The sequence below is a fragment of the Acartia tonsa genome, chromosome 3 (genome assembly GCF_053477335.1).
Source record: "Acartia tonsa isolate MP-2025a chromosome 3, ASM5347733v1, whole genome shotgun sequence".
NCBI classification, from domain to species: domain Eukaryota; kingdom Metazoa; phylum Arthropoda; class Copepoda; order Calanoida; family Acartiidae; genus Acartia; species Acartia tonsa.
Window position 1 is genome coordinate 55,988,985 of NC_137262.1, and position 20,931 is coordinate 56,009,915.

Genomic DNA, 20,931 nt, shown 5'->3' on the forward strand with positions numbered 1-20,931 from the left:
GGAAATTTTGTTTATCATCATTGGTGATGTAAATCAATTTAAATCAATTTAGTCTTTTAATTGAACCCTAAGATTAAGATTGATAAACAGTTTGTCATTAAAACAAAAACTTATCAACTTTACCTCTACTAGAATGGACAAAACTTTTGTGTGTTGTAATATTTATTTCTCGTATCGTATTATAAACGGCTTTCCGCGGATATAGAATGTACAATTATAAGATTAAAACTAGTTTTTTAAGCCCCGTGGTGCCGAAGGCACCGGCTAAAAAAACTAGTTTTAATCTTATGATTGTACATTTCTATATTCGTAGAAAACTGGATATAATACGATGCTAGACATAGTTTTTTCGTATTCATGAGAACCGGTTCCTATCCACCGGATTCAAATGAATACGAGAAAAACTATTCCAAAAATTATTGGCAATTTCTATCTTTCTTCAAGCTTCTCTGGATATATACAGGGATACAGGGATGGAACAATTGATAATAAAATATTATTCTTCCAATAAATCTTATATGTTATACTTATATTTGGTAGAGAAAGTGATGTAGATAACTTTTTGTCCTTTACCTCTTCCTCCTTGATATATATATGTAACTAAGGTTCTTTTTCTGTCATGTTATTGAACAATAAATTCCTTTCTTAAACTAGTTGCTGCGTCCCTAGCATTATTTTTTTTATAATCATTGTGGGAGGGGGGGAGGCATGAAAATAGTCTAAAACAATCCCAAGTCTTAAAGAAGGCTTATCAACTTTTTCACTTTTTATTTAAGATAGCTAGCCGGTTCTTTTAGTAAGTAGTAGATGTAAAATTTTTCATAGAATTCAGATATGCAATCGGTTTTTTTTGTAGACCTCTTATTTTTTAAGTAATTTAAGTTTTTAAAAAAAATAATTAAGTCGGTTTTAAGGTACTAAAACGCAACAAAATAAAAGAAGAAAATGGCCAGTATGAACAAAAATAGTAAGATCTTTAATTTGACACCTTACTTTTAAAATTCTGTTGAGTAATTATTGAAGAAATCAATTTTTTTAACCTCGGTTTAATCAAAACTTTGAAGTAAAATATAATCTCCCACAGGCATAAAAAATATGGGTTCATATATACCTTTAGAATCAGAAAAATATTACGAATCCATTGTAAGCAAAATTGTAAAAAGTAAAAAAATAAAAATAATAAAAATGGCCTAACGTATTATTTTTTACAGGTAACACTTAATTGTAACTATTAAACTAGCCAATCACAAGTCTCAAAAATTGACTTATCAGGAAGCTTAACCTCAAAACCTCAACCAATAGAATTGACAAAAAAAAGGATAATGTTCATAGAATATATACAATAGATACTACAATGAAAATAGTGATACTTACATAACATGTAAAGAACGAAAAATTATGAACAAATATGCTTCAATCTGTTTATAAACTTCAAAACAATGCAGTTAAAAATGCTTTATTGTTTCTTGTGTTTAAAAAATATCTGTTACATTGTATGTATATTTATTTAGGTTTATTTCAAGTTTCAAGTTTTCAAGTTGTTCAACCCTTTAAAGCCGAAAATTATGATTCTTAAAATAAACTTATATTTTTTATTATAGTTTTATAAAACTTTTTCAATTTAGCTTACAATGGATTCATAATATTTTTCTGATTCTAAAGTTATATATGAACCCATATTTTTTATGCCTGTGGAAGATTATATTTTACTTCAAAGTTTTGATTAAACCGAGGTTAAAAAAATTGATTTTTTCAATAATTACTCAACATAATTTTAAAAGTAAGGTGTCAAATTGAAGATCTTACTATTTTTGTTCATACTTGCCATTTTCTTCTTATATGTTGTTGCGTTTTAGTACCTTAAAACCGGCTTAATTATTTTTTTAAAAAACTTAAATTACTTAAAAAATAAGAGGTCTACAAAAAAACCGATTGCATATCTGAATTCTATGAAAAATTTTACATCTACTACTTACTAAAAGAACCGGCTAGCTATCTTAAATAAAAAGTGAAAAAGTTGATACACCTTCTTTATAAAAATAGCCTAATACCAACCTAGAAACTATACAGATCTTCACTAAAATGGAGAACTAAACTCGTTCAGTGGTTAGTGAGATCTTAATGGAACAATAAAAAACCTAATTATAGGACTTTTTTCCCTTTAAAACATATTTATTTGAATATTACTTATTTTAATTATTTCAATCGATAAGTTTTATTGCTTAAAAAGGAATGAAATTTCTTGAATTTCTATTTCTAAATAATGCATTTTCATTTATGCATTCTATCAATGGATTTTTGTTGTTGCGAAGCAATACTGCTTTTCGTATTTATCTCATGTCTGTTTGTCTATCTGTATAAGTGTTGACTATCTCTGCTGGTAGCTACGATCTCTCTTTCGTTGCCTTTATAAAACTTTTGGTGGCTTAAATCTTGATTGGTTGATTCAGACTAACAGTGTTCAAAATAATTCCATAAATAATTTTAATCTTTAGGTTGTGTAATTATGTTATATCTTGTATTCATTTCATTATTTAGAATTTTTGGCTTTGTATCATTTGAATTATTTTCATATTCAAGCTACGTAACTATTACAATTAACGCCCTTGTTTTCAATTTAAATACATTAAAACTAATGGAATTATAAGTTAAGTTATTCTGCCTATTTTAACAAATAGTATTGATTTTAAAATTATATTTTCTCAACTAATAATTTTCTTATGTTTTGTTAGTTGTACACAACTATAAACCTAAAGCCAGGGCTCAGCAATTGCGCATTTTTAGAGCGGTTTAGGTACATTAAACACTTGCGGCAGCGTCTTGTCTAATAATTTGCGGTTAATATTTTACTTTCAGCTGCGATTATTCGCTATTCGGCTCTAGATTTTCATAGAATAGTGCAGCACGTATGTGGAATTTTAATAACGACTGAGAAAATTTCACAATTTGAAGGCGGCTGCCGAGCCCTGATTCATTTCTATTTGTTTCTTGTACTGTCTAGTATTGATAAATTTTCAGCCTATCTATAGCAACAGTTTTATACCACAAGTCTTTATCTATAATGTTTCTATTCATTAATCTAGACAATAGAGTTAGGATTTATATTAGAGTCCTCAAATGTTGTGTTGTCTTTGTCTGTAATGTTTCTATTCATTAATCTAGACAATAGATTTAGGATTTATATTAGAGTGCTCAATTGTTGTGTTGTCTTTATCTATAATGTTTCTATTCATTAATCTAGACAATAGAGTTATAAAAGCTATTAGAGTGCTAAATTGTTGTGCTTGTTTTAAGAACAATGAATGCATATGTTTCACAAGGATTGTTTTCATAGATATACAGACATAAAGAGGGAATCTAAGCTGTTTTAATTACTCTTTATGAAATAAAAATCTTTTAATCTTAAAAATTGACAGAACCCATTCAGAAATAATTCCTTACAGCTAAATGATTGGTCTAGCCTTACCAGGTATTTAGGTATAGGACAATGGAATGTAAATTAATTCAATCCCCAAGGATTTGTGTTGAATTTTGTCAAGTATATTTCTTAACATTTGGGAGAGAATTAATTTATCTACAATTGTCATCCTCTCTCCATGAGATGTACCAATTTGTCTGATCAATTTATCTTTAGAATTTTGAATCATTAATCTACAAGCAAATAATTTGTCTTACTCTTCTTGTAAAACAAGAAGCCAGGGATCTAAAGGGATAAGACAATGACATTTAAATTGATCTACATTACTAATGGTGATACCCCTTCTGTAGATTGTAAGTAGAGGTTGAAACGTTTGGGCACTCAACCTAATGCACCAACCAATTAAAATCCAATAAAAGTCCTCAAAGTGGTTAAGCCTATGAATAAGAAAATATTATTATAAAACTTTGGGGACTAGTGTAATTAACAGCACCAAGTCTTCTCTTTCCCTGCAAGAAGGGGGTAAAGTATTTAGAAAAACAATTTGTAGATTGTAGAACAGGTAAATACTGAAAAGGAAAAAGTCTATAAGCAAGGATGTCTACGCTTTTTATTTTATCACTACCCTTTCCACCCTTCAAAAAAAAATTATTTAGGGGTGTTAAAATCTAATATTATATTGTCCAACCTTTTACTTCCTTCGCCCCTTCTTAGATGTCCCTGACTAGAAGACAATAATTTAAAATTTAACCTCACTGGATAAATTAAAACCTAAAAATTTTTATCATTCAACCAAGAAAAATCTTCAAAAATATTGTTAGATAGAAGAAACCTTTTGCTTGCTATTTTATCCATTTTTATATTCTATGTTTTTCAAATGCACAAAAAGACATCTTAAAAGTATTTAATTATTCAGTATTTTTTCTTTACATGTTTTTATATTAAAATGCACATTTTCATAGTACTTTGTTTTGATTTTATTTAAACAAGTAATCAAAAGATGCAAAAGATGTAATTGTATAGTTTGCAAGATTTTAATATTTTAATATATTTTTCAATGTTCAAATCAGTTAAAAATTGATTTCGGCAATGGCATGTCAAATTCAATAACAAAATAGCCTAACATTTGTATATTTACGTACTAACCTTTTAATTAAGTCTACAGTGAAGAGTAGCCACGCTCTTTTAATCCAGGAATCAAAACGGATAAGAAAATGGCCGATAAATTGATGTACATCCCCAGTGATTACACAACAAATTATTTCTTCTATAGGTTACAATTAGTGGTTGAAATGTTTGGACACTCGACTCATTGAACCAAACAATAAAATTCAATAAAAGTTTCCAAAATTGTTAAGCCAGCGAATAAGAAAACTCAGGGAACTAGAGTAATAAAAGCTCAATGTCCTCCTTCCCTGCTTTTAATAATATTGTGTTAAGTTGTTACAGGACTCTTTTTATAAAACACACCGAATTTTATTACAAAACTGCTTGTAAAAGAAACAATAAGTTTTTTATTCAATCTTTGTAGAATTGTCATTACCTGATAAAAATAGAAAAAGTCATGATAATAAAACACAGAAAAAATGGTTTTAGGATCAATTCTTCTCCCATATCTTTAAATTGAGTTTTTTTTTATAACTTGCATCTTCATATAAAGTTATCTTTCTATCATATAGTCAATCCAGTAATTTATTTATAAGTTCTTCTGTCCCTTTACTTAAAAATCAATTTTCTATCTCCCTCTTCATCCAAGAATCTAACAGTTTATACTATTATCCGTCTGTTATCTATCTATTTATCCATCCTTTCATCATTCAGTCTATCAATCCATTTATCTTTCCATCCATCCATCACCAAATATATCCATTCATCAAGCCAAACATCTATTTATCTATATATTTATCCATCCATCTATCTATCCATTCATCTATCTATCTACCCATCCATCTATCTATCTATCTATCCATCTGTCCATCTCTGTGTCTCCATTAGAGGTTCCTCAATTGGTATCATTACATTTTATGGTTAAGGGGTGTTCATTTTGTATAGTCTATATTTTCATTCAATTTTGTATTTTTATCGCATATGGGTAACAAACCTCTAGTTTGTTCGTCTTTGATAGCTATTTGTTATTACCCTTACAAATAATTTCACGCATCTGACATAGTAGAAGTAGGCTTACTTAAAAAAAAATAAAAAAAAAATAAACTGTCTATGTATGCTTTTTTAACATTTTTGAATAAACATAAAGTTTTTATGGTTACTAGCGCCAATAGAAAAAGGGGGCTGGGAGAATAGAAGGTTGGGAAAAAGAGGTTTTATATATAGGCCAATGGGGTGAGAATTAAGACTTTATGTAAAACAGCAAATTTATTATAGAGATACTTTCACTATCCTTTTACCAATGCCTGTATAACAAGTTCTAGAAATATAGCATAAAACCATCACAAGGCGTATTAAAGCTTATCTACAATAAAGAAAACAATCGGATTAGTAGTTATTGAGATCTTAAGCTTCACACAAAAAAAATCCTTTTTATATGATAGGATACAGTAGAAATTCTTTTAGTTTACATTTATTTGTAAGAAATTTTGTTTGAACACCCTCGAGTGTTGAAAGGTTTTGCAACATTGATGATTTTTTACAATTATTTTACAGCTGTGTCATACCCTGATGCATCTATGTAATGATCATTACAGGATGGACGGACAGACCAGCTGTGTCATACCCTGATGCATCTATGTAATGATCATTACAGGACGGACAGACCAGCTGTGTCATACCCTGATGCATCTATGTAATGATCATTACAGGATGGACGGACAGACCAGCTGTGTCATACCCTGATGCATCTATGTAATGATCATTACAGGATGGACGGACAGACCAGCTGTGTCATACCCTGATGCATCTATGTAATGATCATTACAGGACGGACGGACAGACCAGCTGTGTCATACCCTGATGCATCTATGTAATGATCATTACAGGACGGACAGACCAGCTGTGTCATACCCTGATGCATCTATGTAATGATCATTACAGGACGGACGGACAGACCAGCTGTGTCATACCCTGATGCATCTCTGTAATGATCATTACAGGACGGACAGACCAGCTGTGTCATACCCTGATGCATCTATGTAATGATCATTACAGGACGGACAGACCAGCTGTGTCATACCCTGATGCATCTCTGTAATGATCATTACAGGACGGACAGACCAGCTGTGTCATACCCTGATGCATCCATGTAATGATCATTACAGGACGGACAGACCAGCTGTGTCATACCCTGATGCATCTCTGTAATGATCATTACAGGACGGACGGACAGACCAGCTGTGTCATACCCTGATGCATCTCTGTAATGATCATTACAGGACGGACAGACCAGCTGTGTCATACCCTGATGCATCTATGTAATGATCATTACAGGACGGACAGACCAGCTGTGTCATACCCTGATGCATCTATGTAATGATCATTACAGGACGGACGGACAGACCAGCTGTGTCATACCCTGATGCATCTATGTAATGATCATTACAGGACGGACGGACAAACGGACGGACCAACATTAACCTATTTTTAAGATCACATATAGATATTATGCATGGTAATTTAACTGTAAAGATTTAGGATACTTCACAAAAAGCTAATATTATAAAGTTATACGAGTCTTCTTAAAAAAGGATACCTATTTTTCTTGCCGTTTTAGATTTTTTAAAAATTTTAAGTAACACACCTAAAGACATGTCACCATACTTGAAAAAATAGATGGTTTTATTTTCAATAAAAATCAAACATTGTCTTTAAATTCAAAGTCAAATGCTTTGTTTATGTCTAACTGTAATTAAATAAGAAATATAAAAGTTTTCTTTGGCTATAAAATAAATACTGCAACAAAGAATTAAATTTTTCTTCTTTTTAAAAAGAACCTGCTATTTTAAAATTCGAACAATTTAAATATGTCTTTTCGAAGATTATTTCGTAAAAATATTCTTATTCAAATTATATTTTTTGGCACCTTGAGCAAATAAAAGCAACGAATCTAGTATAGCCAAACCTAGAGTGTGATTAGTATGGGGGTATTACAATGTACTTTTCTTAATCTATCCGTGGGGATTGAGAAAAAACTCTCTTCAGCCAAATTTATCAGGATATTAGAGTAAACCTTCCTTGATTATTCATATGAGAACAACATCTCAATACAGATAGTTATTTATGAGGGTATTTTATAAGTTTATTCACCTAGCAAAGTTATTATGTTTAGTTTAGTTAAGTTAAATACCTAGATTTGATGATTTATTATCTTTAACTCTATTGTGTGACCATATCTTTGTATCTTTATTTGGTAGTCTATTAATATTAACTCTAATGTATGACCTTTTCTTTGTGTCTCCATTGTGATAGTCTATTATTATTAACTCTAATGTATGACCCTTTCTTTGTGTCTAACTTTTGATAGTCTACTAATATTAACTCTAATGTATGACCCTTTCTTTGTATCTTTATTTGGTAGTCTATTAATATTAACTCTCATGTATGGTCCTTTCTTTGTGTCTTTATTGTGATAGTCTATTATTATTAACTCTAATGTATGACCATATCTTTGTATCTTTATTTGGTAGTCTATTAATATTAACTCTAATGTATGACCCTTTCTTTGTGTCTCCATTGTGATAGTCTATTATTATTAACTCTAATGTACGACCCTTTCTTTGTGTCTAACTTTTGATAGTCTACTAATATTAACTCTAATGTATGACCCTTTCTTTGTATCTTTATTTGGTAGTCTATTAATATTAACTCTAATGTATGACCCTTTCTTTGTGTCTCCATTGAGATCTTAGCAATTACAACTAATATATTTGCCTTTATTCTTTGTTTTTTCTCGTGATGGGAAAGGACAATGGCCATTAAACGATCTACGGCCTGTTACATTCTTCCAAACATTTTCAGTTTAAACAGAATTTGAATTACGGGAATAGGAAAAAATCAATTTTTTCCCTATTCCTTATTTCTAAGTATCTTACAAAAGGAAATTTTTACTCGTTTTAACTTTTGTTTGGTTTTATTAGATACAATTGGATTTCTTCAATCTCATATTACTAAAATTTATTTTAATACTGCTGGTTTAAAAAGATACTTTTCATTGGTTTCAAAAAAAAAAATATTTTCCATTGGCGGATTTATTTTCGACAAAATTTGTTTAAAGTGTAAACAGTGACTTTTAATATTCAATTATTTTGAATATTCCTGTAGCAATGGATATATTATTATTTGGATGTTACACCAGATTTTCTAATAAAGTGAAATTTGCAGCGGGGTAAAATAATGATCCCCCCTTTACCCCCGTCCCCTCCTACTAGATAAACGAACTTGCCAATAAATGAGTTCCATGTTAGCAATCTAAATTGACGACAATATTTCCCCTGTCATAATATCCACGTACATTCTATATCCATATTCGTGTAACCTTCAATTTAAACCTTTTAACATCACAATATAATAGAAAGATGTTTCAATTTTGCAGAAGAAAAACACATTTTGTTTTAGCAACTCTTATTTATAAAATAACAACAAATATCCTTGTTTATTGACGATTTTTTACGAATTAAGAACTGATAGTGTTAAATTAAATCATAAAATGTTCTATCCAACGAATATTTCCTATTCGTTGGCTTAACAACCTTGGGGACTTTAATGAATTTTGATTGGTTGGTTCATTAAGTGTCCAAATGTTTTAATCATTAGGGATGTGCATCAATTAAACAGCCATTATCTTATCCCTTTAGATCCTTAGTTTATCTATCTAAAGTTTAAAAATTGTGTGTATTATATGAACACTGACAGGCTAAAATGAATTCTAACAAAACACCAAGTTTCTCAAGCAACAATTTTTGTTCAAAACTTTCCACCCTTCAAAATATTAAATTGAGAATTATCAAGATAATATTTAAAGGTTAAAATTCGATAATAATAGTTAATATCGCATCGTATTATAGACAGCTTTTCGCTGATATTTAAATGAAAAATTATAAGATTAAAAATAATTTTGTACTTTTATTATTTTATTCTAATATTCTTGGAAAATTGTATGTAATACAATGCTATGCATGATTTTTCAGTATGGCTGAGAACAGGTTCTAATCCAGCGGATATTGATCGGTTTCGAAGCCATTCTGGAAATTATTTTAAAATGATTGAATTAAAGAATTAATCTTTGTTGGATTTCTTTTCCATGAGGTAGGAATTGCCGTAGAGTTAGACATGACAGTAGTTTTAAAGACGTACAACAACGTTAGGAAACATTGTTTTTGTTTATATTTTTCAATTAAGCTGCATATTTCAGCCATCATTAGTCCTATATGCTAATGTATATAGGATATACGTGGATATATTGACAGGGGAATATTTGTAGTCAATTTAGCTTGCTAATATGGACCTATTGTATTGGTCATTTTGTTCCTCTAGTAGGAGGGGAGGGGATGTAGTAAAAGGGTGGATGCGCGCTATTGTTTTTTAGCCAGCTGCGAGCACCACTTTATCAGAGTGGTATATCTGGTAAAACATCCAAGTAATGATATATCGATTTATGGGCTAGACACATTTGAGCTAATTTGCTTTAATTATTTTAAAATAATGAAACTCATTGTTTTAATGACCAAAAAATATTTTAGCAATGACAATTATTCGTAAAAAAAGTGCAATATGTTAAAATAAGCTGTTTTAAATTTTCAGCGAGAGAAATTACTAACAGCAAACAGAATAAGTTTCATTTGTCAATTTTATTATGTAAAGTAGTAAGTTTTTTTTGTCAACTATTGATCCATTTGGGTAACCTTCGTAAAAGCCCTGTAATGGTTTTAGGCTGTTTTTTTCGTTTTAAGTTTTAGGATACCGGTTGAATGATAGGGGCGTAACTGCTAGTATTTAAATAAGTACATGGTACATGTAGTATAGAAAGATTTTTGTTTAGATTAGTAAACTTAGAAAAAGAATTGAAAATCACTTTTCTATTTGACAGTCCAGATTAAAATTTTTGGACATACTTTTTATTTTTTTCCCTGAACACCCTGTACTTTTATTGTTTATTTACATTATTACTAATATTATTATTGTGGTTACACTTATTTTTTTTTTTACAATTTTCTATTATTATTTGCAAAAAAGAAATCGTTTTTGTGCAACTGGGAGGATTAGATAAAAATAAAGTTTTGTCTTTCTTCTTGTTTATGTTAATTGCAGCCTGTAACTAGAGCTTTGCAGCTGTAAGCATATTTATTTTCTTTGGTTCGAATCTCGGCCATAACTAAAGAGAAAAAAGTATGGAGACGGCTTTGGCCAAGACAGGCACAACTAGTGATGGCAATCCGTCGAATTTTTGGGCCGGATTCGGATTCCGGATTCTTAAAAGATTACGGATTCTAGCAGTATTGTAAAAGGCTTTTTATTTTTTTTTTTTTAATTAAGTGCTACATATGTCCTAAAAATTAATGTTCTTGGTCTTCTCTATAATTCACTTCCGAGAATCGAACCAGATTTTAAAAGATTTTATATATAATGATGATAATCTTTGCCTTCAAAAAGCGAGAGTTGAAAGAAAAAAAACTCAAGACGCTAATTTAAGCATACCAATTAAGAATCCGGAATCCGCTATTAAAAAAACGGAATCCGGATTCGGATTCCAAAATTAGCCCAAAAATTGGGCGGATTCCGGATACGGATTGCCAACCCTAGGTAAAACTATTTACTATATGTACAGTTAGAACTTCTTACAGAGGTCGTACACTCAAAGGTACAGCTGTAGCTATGTGTATTATTTGGGATGTTATTGTATAGGTCGTACACTCAAAGGTACAGCTGTAGCTATGTGTATTATTTGGGATGTTATTGTATAGGGATCTACTACTCTTGCCCTTGCCCTGTGTTTTGTTTAACATATGACCCTCGTATTGATTCTGTATCTAATTCTATGAAAAAACATTTCTCTTTAGCAATTAAAGATCCAGTTTTTAAAAAAACTTTTCCTCTGATGCCAATGATAGGATATAAAAGAGCAAGACATTTAGGTGAACACCTAATTCGAGCCAAGTTATATCCTACTCAGAGATACAACTTAAGAGAAAGAAATGGATTCTTTAAATGTAGCATAAGAGATATTGGTTGTAACCTGTGTAATCGTAGTCAAAATATTTCTGAACATGTTGCCAGTTTTTCTCAAAAAAAGTACCCAATCAAGTCAAATATTAAATGTTCAGATAATTTTGTAATTTATTCTATTCAGTGTAAACAATGTCCAATGCAATATGTTGGACAAACTTCTAATGCTGCCTCTGTTAGATTTAATGCTCATTCTTCGGATATTTTAAACAAAAAAATTTCAAAGCCATTTGCCAAACATTTTAACAGTAGAAACCATTCATAGTCAGACATGGTTTTTACCCCTTTTGAAAAACTCCACAAAAAAGATAAAACTCTGTTGGATATCAGAGAAAAATATTGGATAAGAGAAAAGGAGACAGTTGAATGGTTTAAATATAAATTCATGACAATTTTATGTACCTTTTTGCTAGTTGCAATAAAAAAAAATTTTTGTTTTGTTTTGTTACATTTGCTCATCTTTTTTAAAAAAATTTTCTTGGTCAAACTTTTACTTAAAGACTAATCTGTAAAGCTGCCCCTATACTGAAGTTTTTTCTAGAGCAAATGATTTAATAACTTGTTTAATTTGACCGTCCAACTTTCAAAAAATTTACAAAAATCAATCAAAAATTTGCCAGTTTCAATTTGTGTTTTGTTAATAATGTACATGGACGAAAAAAAAGTAAGATTTTATTTCAAATTTAATTCTATTTTGTTATTTAAACTGCCCTACTTTGCATTTAATTAACCTTGTATAAACATATATCCTATTTATTCACTTTATTTGTTATCAATGTATAACCATAGGGAATTTTAATTCTTTTTTTTTATATGTAAAAATGCCTATAAAACATATATTAAGTAATAATTGACTTAAAATGCATATTTTTATAAATTTTAATTGCTATTTTTTTGTTTAGTTCCTGATGATGAGGGCAGTTTTGCCCTCGAAACGTTGAATAAATTTAAAAGTTTGATGCCTTGAGTTTTTCATTCTGAGGATTTTACATGTTGGGTCCGTTAACCATTCGTCTTACTCTTGCCCTACGTGTTACCAACTATCATAAGAGATATTAATTATGTATACACATAGCCGGAGCCGTGGAGCCGCCATATTTTGCCGGAGCCGTAATTTTCGTTAAAAAACGGCTCCGGACTAGATAAATAAAGAGATTTTTTATTAATTATAATTTGGTAACTCTGTTTTGTCATGTGCAAATGCCCTTTTTAAGTTTTTCAAGTTCATTTTTATCAAAAATTGAACTTTTAAAACTTTCAAAAGTCAAAAATAGACATGGCCAAAAAAAATATGTTGAGTTTTTCTTGATTTTGGGTCGAAGCCGGAGCTGGAGCCAGAGCCGCACCAAAATCAAACGGCTCCGCAACGCTGCCCATAGCATTAGGTATGGCAAGTGTCCCACTTTAATCAAGTTTTATCAATAAGGCTGAAATCTTGATATATTGATGTGGAAAAGCTGGAAACATCTGCCAGCAAAATTGATTTAATGACCATAACCAGTTCCTTATCAAGGGGGGGGGGGGGAGTTCTGACACATTTGCGTAAACCTGGTATATAGGCTTTATCTTTGGACTGAGAGGATAGGTTATTAAAGATAAAATCATTCTAATATGATGAATTTTCATAAGTTTTGAGATTTTTTGGATAGGCCTCCAGGTGGCCTCTGTAAAATTTTTTTTTGAAGAGTTAGAGGTCAACTCATAAAACAAAATATGCATCTTTTTGAATGTTATTCACATATTTGAATAAAAAACATGCATATTTTGTTTCATAAGCTGACCTTTAACTCTTTAAAAAAACAATTTTTTTAGTTTTTACCTGTCCAGAGACCACCTGGAGGCCTGGAGCTCCGGAACCTGGAGGCTTATCCAAAAAATCTTAAAACTTGGGAAAATTCATCATATAAGAATGATTTATCTTTTATAACCTACCCTCTCAGTCCAAAGATAAAGCCTATATACCAGGTTTAAGCAAATGTGTCAGAACTCCCCCCCCCCCCTTATATAAAATTTAATGTTCATGTTTATGTTATTCTAGGTGTACTTTGGAACCAGCCACGCCCGTTTTTACCTGTCTGCAAATTTGATTGGAATTAATTGTGCCACAGGAATGTCTGCGCTAATGAGAAAAGGTAAGCCATCTAGCTATCTTATTGATATCTAGGTTTCTTTTTTTCTATTTTATTGATATATAGGTAGCTATTTCTTTTCTGTCTTATTGATGTCGAGCTATTTTATTCTATCTTCTTAGTATTTGGCTATTTTTATTTCATTCTTATTTATACCTAGCTATCTTTTTTTTTGTTCCTCTTGATATCCAAGATCTAACTTGGAAGTACTAGCTACATTACTAGAATATCATGTGAGATGTATTTGAAGGGTAGCTGCCCAAGGAAAAAGTGTGTTGGTCTGTCTGATCGAATAAACGTCACTAAACAGTATTTAACAACCAAGAGAAGTGGAATACCTTTCCATTTTCTCAATTCATATTTAACCCATATGCCAATCTTAACCATTTTCCCTATTAACTTGTTACTGTGCTACTAAAAATTGTAACAATTTAATATCTTAAAACTGTCCTAGAACTCAGAGAGAGATGGGACAATGTGCTGTTTATTACACCAGTCCCCAAAGTTTTGTAATAACGTTTTCTTATTCGTTGGCTTTACAACTTTGGGGACATTTACTAAATGATAGGTTGTGTTTCTACCACTAATTAATTCTACAGAAGGGGTAATTTTGCGTATCGGCCATTGTCTTATCCCTTTAGATTCCTGCCTAGAATGCCATAATTGTCCTTGCAATGCAATGGCATAATTATAAAATAACAATTTCGCTATGTCGCTAAAGCACAAATTTGTTCTAGTTTTGTTGCAATTCTAATATAAATTGTCCTATTATCCTATTATGTTTTGTGCTAATTTACTCAAAGATTGATACGTGTTTTTCATTCACGGAAACAGGGTTTCGGATCCGCATTGATTGTATGCGGATCCGGATCCTTGACAATAAAAATAAAATCACAAAATTTTTCAAAAAATTTTATTCTTTAATTCGAAGTCAAAAATACTTTTAATTTTCAAGTCTGAACCTAAACCTTAAAGATTGGCTCTCATCAAGAGAAAGTCTGAGATTTTATATAAATTTAGGTAGATTTTTCCATTTTTTCCGCATTTTTTTGAGTCCAAGGATCCGGATCCGCATTTTTTTGCGAATCCGGATCCTTGGACTCAAAAATATGCGGATCCGGATCCGAAACCCTGCACGGAAACAGGGACAGGATAATTTATATAAAACGGAAATTGTAAAAGATTGAGACATTAGGCATTTAGAAAGATTTGTGATTATTTTTCGCATCGTATTATAGTTAGCTTTCCGTAGATATTAAAATGTAAAATATTCTTATGATTTCTATTTTAATATTCGCGGGAAATTGAATATAACACGATGCTATAAATGATTTTTTAGTCCAGCAGATATTAGTAAGTTTCGAAGCCAAACTAGAATATACCATTATTCTTTATTCCCCATATTTTCTTGTTTTAAAGATGTTAAAATCCTCTAAAAAAAATTTATTGAGGTCAAATATATTTTTCAGAAAAAGTATTTTGAACTTAAATTTGATGATAAGAGCAAAAATTATTTATCTCTTTGTTAATTGATAATTTTATACTATGAACTTATTCTTTGCATTCTTTATAGATAATTTGAACTTTACCCCCTATTATCTTCCCCTTTTTTACATGCATTCCAAGAATGGATTTATTATTACTTGGATGTTACACCAGATTTTTATGTTCTGTAATAAAGGTAAACTCGCAGTGGGCAAAAATAACTATAACCCCATCAACCTCTTTACGCCATCTCCTTCCCCTCCTTATAGACGTACTGACCAATAAATGAGTTTCTTGTTAGCAATCTAAATGGACGACAATTTTTTCCCTGTCATAAAATTCACGTATATTCTATATCCATTATTCTTAGCTTGTATGTTTTTAGTAGCAAAGATACACTGTAACTGTTCAAAAGAAATTTTTTTACCAATAGTAAAATAAGATGCAAGCTTCAGAACTTTCTTTAAAGGTTATTCAATAAGAATTTAGGTTATATTTCACTTTGTCAGTTGACAGAAGTATCTTTGGGAAATGAGTTAAAATTTGATAAATTTGAAAATTATCGAACGATTCTTTCACACAAGAAAAAGTAACTAGTACTCTTACAAAAAAAAAACTAGAATACGTAAATGTATTTTCTATATTTACATAATTTTTTTTTATACAAATATTTATTTTCTTTTTAATAAAATATTACATTAAAATAATTTTTGTAGATTTTTAAAATTTTAATGATTTTCCTTATAATTTTCTTTTATATTTGTATCCTTATATAAAAGACGTCTGTTTGTATCAAAATATGTTGCTGGACCGTTTACCGTAAGGTTACAGAATTTTAAAAATAGATGATAATTGTGTATAAATCATAAAAGTTTTTTAAAATAAATTATAAAAACTGGCTATTATGACATACTAGATAAAGTTATTGTGATTATTACCAGAGCTCTAAAGCAGCGCGTCAGCCGCCTGTAAGCTTTAGGATAATCAACCTTTACTTACAATTCTGAAAATTAGCTTAAAGTCTAAAAGTTAACTAAATATGACAGTCCTTCTTTTCATTAAAGGGGGGAGGCGGATGTGCCACTTTTTGAAACGAAAAGTAAAACTTGCATGATCTCAGCCCATAAAAGAGTTACAGCTCTAAAATTCGACACAGTAGTTGCTTTTGAGGAGAATAATATAGAACTGTAAAGCTGTGAAGAAACGGCGGAGGAACCGCCGCTCCCACCGAAAACAGCCGTTTCCCGCCGAAATATTTTTTGCCTTTTTTCGCCAAATTAGACAGTTCTCACTCATCTGAGACAAACTTTTTTTTAAAGTATAGTTTTATTACTGTTTCTAGTGTCCAATCCCTCGTCTTTAGCTACCAACCAATCAAACTTGAACATGTAGAAAAGCTTCGAACCAAAAAAAAATGGTTTCTTATTTTGAATAACATTTATTGGTATACTTTTTTTTATTAAATATTTACTTTTCCGTCATTGACGTAAAAGGATTTTTGAGAGGGTGTAGGTTTTTACATTTAGTGTAGGTTTGACTTATTGATAGCATTTGATGATCCTATATTTTTTCCTGTTAAAAAAAATAATACTGTAATTTGCATTGAAGTTGAGCTTTTCTCATATTACGAAATTTAAACAAAAATAATTGTAATTTCAATGAGCTATTTGATTTTTTCAATCATGGAAAAAAAATAAGTAGCGATTTCGTCGTATTTTCACAGTAGCTTTTGATAGGTTATTTTAGGTTAGGTTAGGTAAATGTTTGTAATTGCTCCGAAGGGTTAAAGCCTCCCGCAGGGGCTAGAAATAGGAGAACTGCTACTGTAAAAATACGCTACTTCGTTTTCTTTCCATTATCAAAGTTTTATTATTTGCAAGTCCATAACAGAATTAAAAATTATATTAATTTAGATTTTGGTTTTCCCTTTAATAACAAAAAAAAATTACTCTTATTTAGAATTTTTGTTCGTCATTTTCTAGAATAAAAATAATTTTTTTTCTTGTTTTAGAATTTAAAAACTTACCAGGTTAAACCTAAATTAGGTTTCAAATTTAAATAAAAACAAAATGCAGAAAATTCTAATTTAAACAAGAATGACAACATTCAAAACAGGAATGGATATAAAATACGTGGTTATTCTGAGAGATTTTATGAGGAGTAGGTTGCGCTAAAAATCCGTAAAGGTTGTGAGTTTTAAGTTAAGAACAGTAGTAGAACAATAATTTATGTTAACTTTTGAAGAAAAAAAATTTGTCTATAGTTCTTTTCAGTAAGAAATACAAATATTTATCATATATTATCGTTCTACTACTATTTTAAGCGTTAAAACTCACACCTTTACGGATTTTTAGCGCAACCTACTCCTTTGATAAAATGGGCTTATGTTAATCATTTTTGATGAGTCTCTATTTTTCCAATTTTCATTCAAGATAAATCCTCGATCAAATCTACATGTCTCAACAGACGGATTAACACAACCCAAACGTAGAAAAGCATCGCTTTTAAAAATGCATCAATTAAAAGGTAGCACAACACAGTAGCAGGAAAAACTAATTTTATCCAGAGGTGGATTCTTAAAAAATAAAAGCATCGCTGAATTGGATATGGTAGCCAGATCACCAAAATTGATTTTTGGTAAAAATCCTCCAAAATCATATAAAAATCGACAAAAATTAAAATAAAATCTTAGGTATGTTAAAAAACCCTTCTATGATTTTATTAAAGAAGTTGTATCAACTTTTTTTTTATAGCTAGCCGGTTCTTTTAGTAAGTAGTAGATGTAAAATTTTTCATAGAATTCAAATATGCAATCGGTTTTTTTTGTAGACCTCTTATTTTTTAAGTAATTTAAGTTTTTTAAAAAAATAATTAAGTCGGTTTTAAGGTACTAAAACGCAACAAAATAAAAGAAGAAAATGGTCAGTAAGAACAAAAATAGTAAGATCTTTAATTTGACACCTTACTTTTAAAATTCTGTTGAGTAATTATTGAAAAAATCTATTTTTTTAACCTCGGTATAATAAAAACTTTAGACCTAAATATTTTCTCAAACAGACATAAAAAACATGGGTTCATATATACCATTAGAATCAGAAAAATATTACGAATCCATTGTAAGCAAAATTGAAAAAAATTAAAAAATTAAAAAATTACAGAAATGGCCAATTATTTTTTTTGTTCAGACAACACTATTGTTTTCCCTTTTTTACCCCCTCTTTACCCCCTCTTTACCCCCTTCCCATTTTTATACTCAATTGAAGAATTAAGACGTTGCCTGTACAACATAATATGATATTTTCATATAATTCCTTTTATTGTAGTTTATATACTATATTGTAAACTTTTTTTTTCAATTTTGCTTACAATGGATTCGTAATATATTCATAAAAAGGACGCGCACCAACTATTCTATTCCCCAACAAGGAAAAAAATCAACACATCAGGCACCGAAATTTTTCGTTTATTGGCATAAACATCATCAGGGTCTAAAAAAATATTAAATTTTTTCACAAAAAAGTATAAGAAATGGTTATATACACAATAACATAACAAATCATTTTAGCAAAATGGTCAAAATTTAAAGAAACAAGGACAATTATATCAACAAAAAGCGTAGTAACAACAGGACTATGTAAATTTAAAATATGTAATAAAAAAATTCTATAAAATAAAACAACTTACATGGTTATTTATATACATTTTTTCACATAAAATTTAGCAGTATCTTCGTGCATTGTCAAGAATAGAATGAGTTTTTTGGGGGAAAATTAGTTTGATAACAATACAGGCGGTCAAAATGGTCAAAATTTGGGTGGTTGTTGAAAATCATCTGTTTAAAGGGTTAAATAACTATTACAAAAATGTTATTTATAATAAAGACAAAAAAAGGAGGTACAAGAAAAAAAATTTTAAGGTTGCAACTGGCAATTAATAATTTCTGTTTAATCCAAAGATTACAGTATTTTTTTCTAAAATCCAATATTTTTCACGAACATCTAATAAAGTTTTATCTTTTTTATTTAATTTTTCAAAAGGTGTAAAAATCATATCTGAATGAGAGTGGTTTCTACTGTTAAAATGCTTTGGTACAGGTTTCTCATTCTTTTTATTTATGATATCCCATGAGTGGCTGTTAAAGCGTCTACACACAGGTGTCGTAGTTTGGCCTACATATTGCATATCACATTTTTTACATTGAATTGAATAAATAATATAACTATCAGAGCATTTAATTTTAGATTTTATAGGATATTTCTTTTTTGAATGACTAGCAACATGTTCTGTTATGTTTTGACTATGGTTACACAAATCACAACCAATATCTCGTTTACTACATTTAAAGAAACCATTTCTATTTCTCATTTCATACCTATGGATGGGATACAATTTAGCACGGATCAAGTGATCGCCTAAATTGCGTGCTCTTTTGTACCCAACCATAGGCATTTTCGGAAAAGATATTTTAAAACTGGGATCCTTATTTGCAATAACATAGTGCTTTTTTATACTATCATTTACATTTATAATTCTTGGGTCATAAGTTAAAGAAAACATTACTCTATTATTTTGTTTTGGATGAATTACTTTTTCTAAAGTTTTACTGCGTGGAATATTTTTGAGTTTGTCAAAGGCATTTACAATAATTTTGGCATTGTAACCACGGCTTAATAAATTTATTTTGAGTTCATTTAATCTTAACAGAAAATTTTCATTTGAAGTACAAATTCTTTTTAATCTGTATGCTAAAGAGTAAGGTATATTGCGACAAATAAAACTGGGGTGACAACTTTGAGGCATTAAATAAGTTATTCTGTCTGTATCTTTTGTAAATAAATCACATTCAAATTTACAAAGATCATTAATCCAAATTGTACAATCAAGAAAATCAATTGACCTAGGTCTTACATTTCCAATTGGTAATCTATTAACATCAAGGTTGCCATTTTTCCATTTGGTTTTAACGATAACATCATTTAATCTATATTCACATGTAAATTTAATAGTAGGATGATAAGAACTAATAAAAGTCAAAAATTTTAACAAATCATTTTCATTTCCAACAAATAGACATATAATATCATCAATATAACGTTTCCAAAAGGCCGGAAGCGTTCCTTTAAACTTTTTAAGCATTTCGGTTTCTAGTTTATTCATAAAAATATTTGCATAAGTTGGGGCTACTTTTGTACCTATACTGGTACCCCACTCTTGAAGGTAAAATTTTTCATTAAAAATGAAGCTGTTAAATTGTAACACATATTGCAAGAGTGTTATTATAAAATTTATACACATACTTGATTGGCCATATTTAGGTTCATGCATGGCTTCTCTAAAAGCATCTATTCCCTCATCTTGAGGGATGTTAGGGTAGAGTCCTACTACATCAATTGAGACTAAAATTGCATTGCTTGGAATATCTGGGCCTTTATTTGCTTCCTCCAGAAACCTTAAAAGATCAGGTGTGTCTTGAATAAAAGAATCAGTTTGCTCTGGAATATGTTTAGAATAATGATTTACAAAGTGGGAAATATTCTCTGTATTGGATGCACACCCACTAATAACTAGGCGTGTTGGGGGTAGTTTTTCTCCATCAGCAACAGGTTTATGTGCTTTAGGCATCGCGTACGCGCGTGCCTCAGATGGTTGGTCCGGCAAAAGTTGCGCGGCTAACTCATTGTTTATTAATCCCCTATTTTCTGCTTGTTCAACAGTTTCTTTAATTTT

The 20,931-nt window shown here is 30.1% G+C and overlaps 1 protein-coding gene across 1 annotated transcript in view; it reads left to right on the plus strand.

Annotated features, from left to right (window-relative positions):
- GlcT (ceramide glucosyltransferase) overlaps positions 1–20,931 on the plus strand; it is a 144,743-nt gene that overhangs the window by 81,060 nt on the left and 42,752 nt on the right. Inside the window, exon 9 of the mRNA XM_080154608.1 lies at positions 13,629–13,722. Coding sequence (XP_080010734.1) covers positions 13,629–13,722 — 94 coding nt within the window. The remainder of the gene's footprint in view (positions 1–13,628; positions 13,723–20,931) is intronic.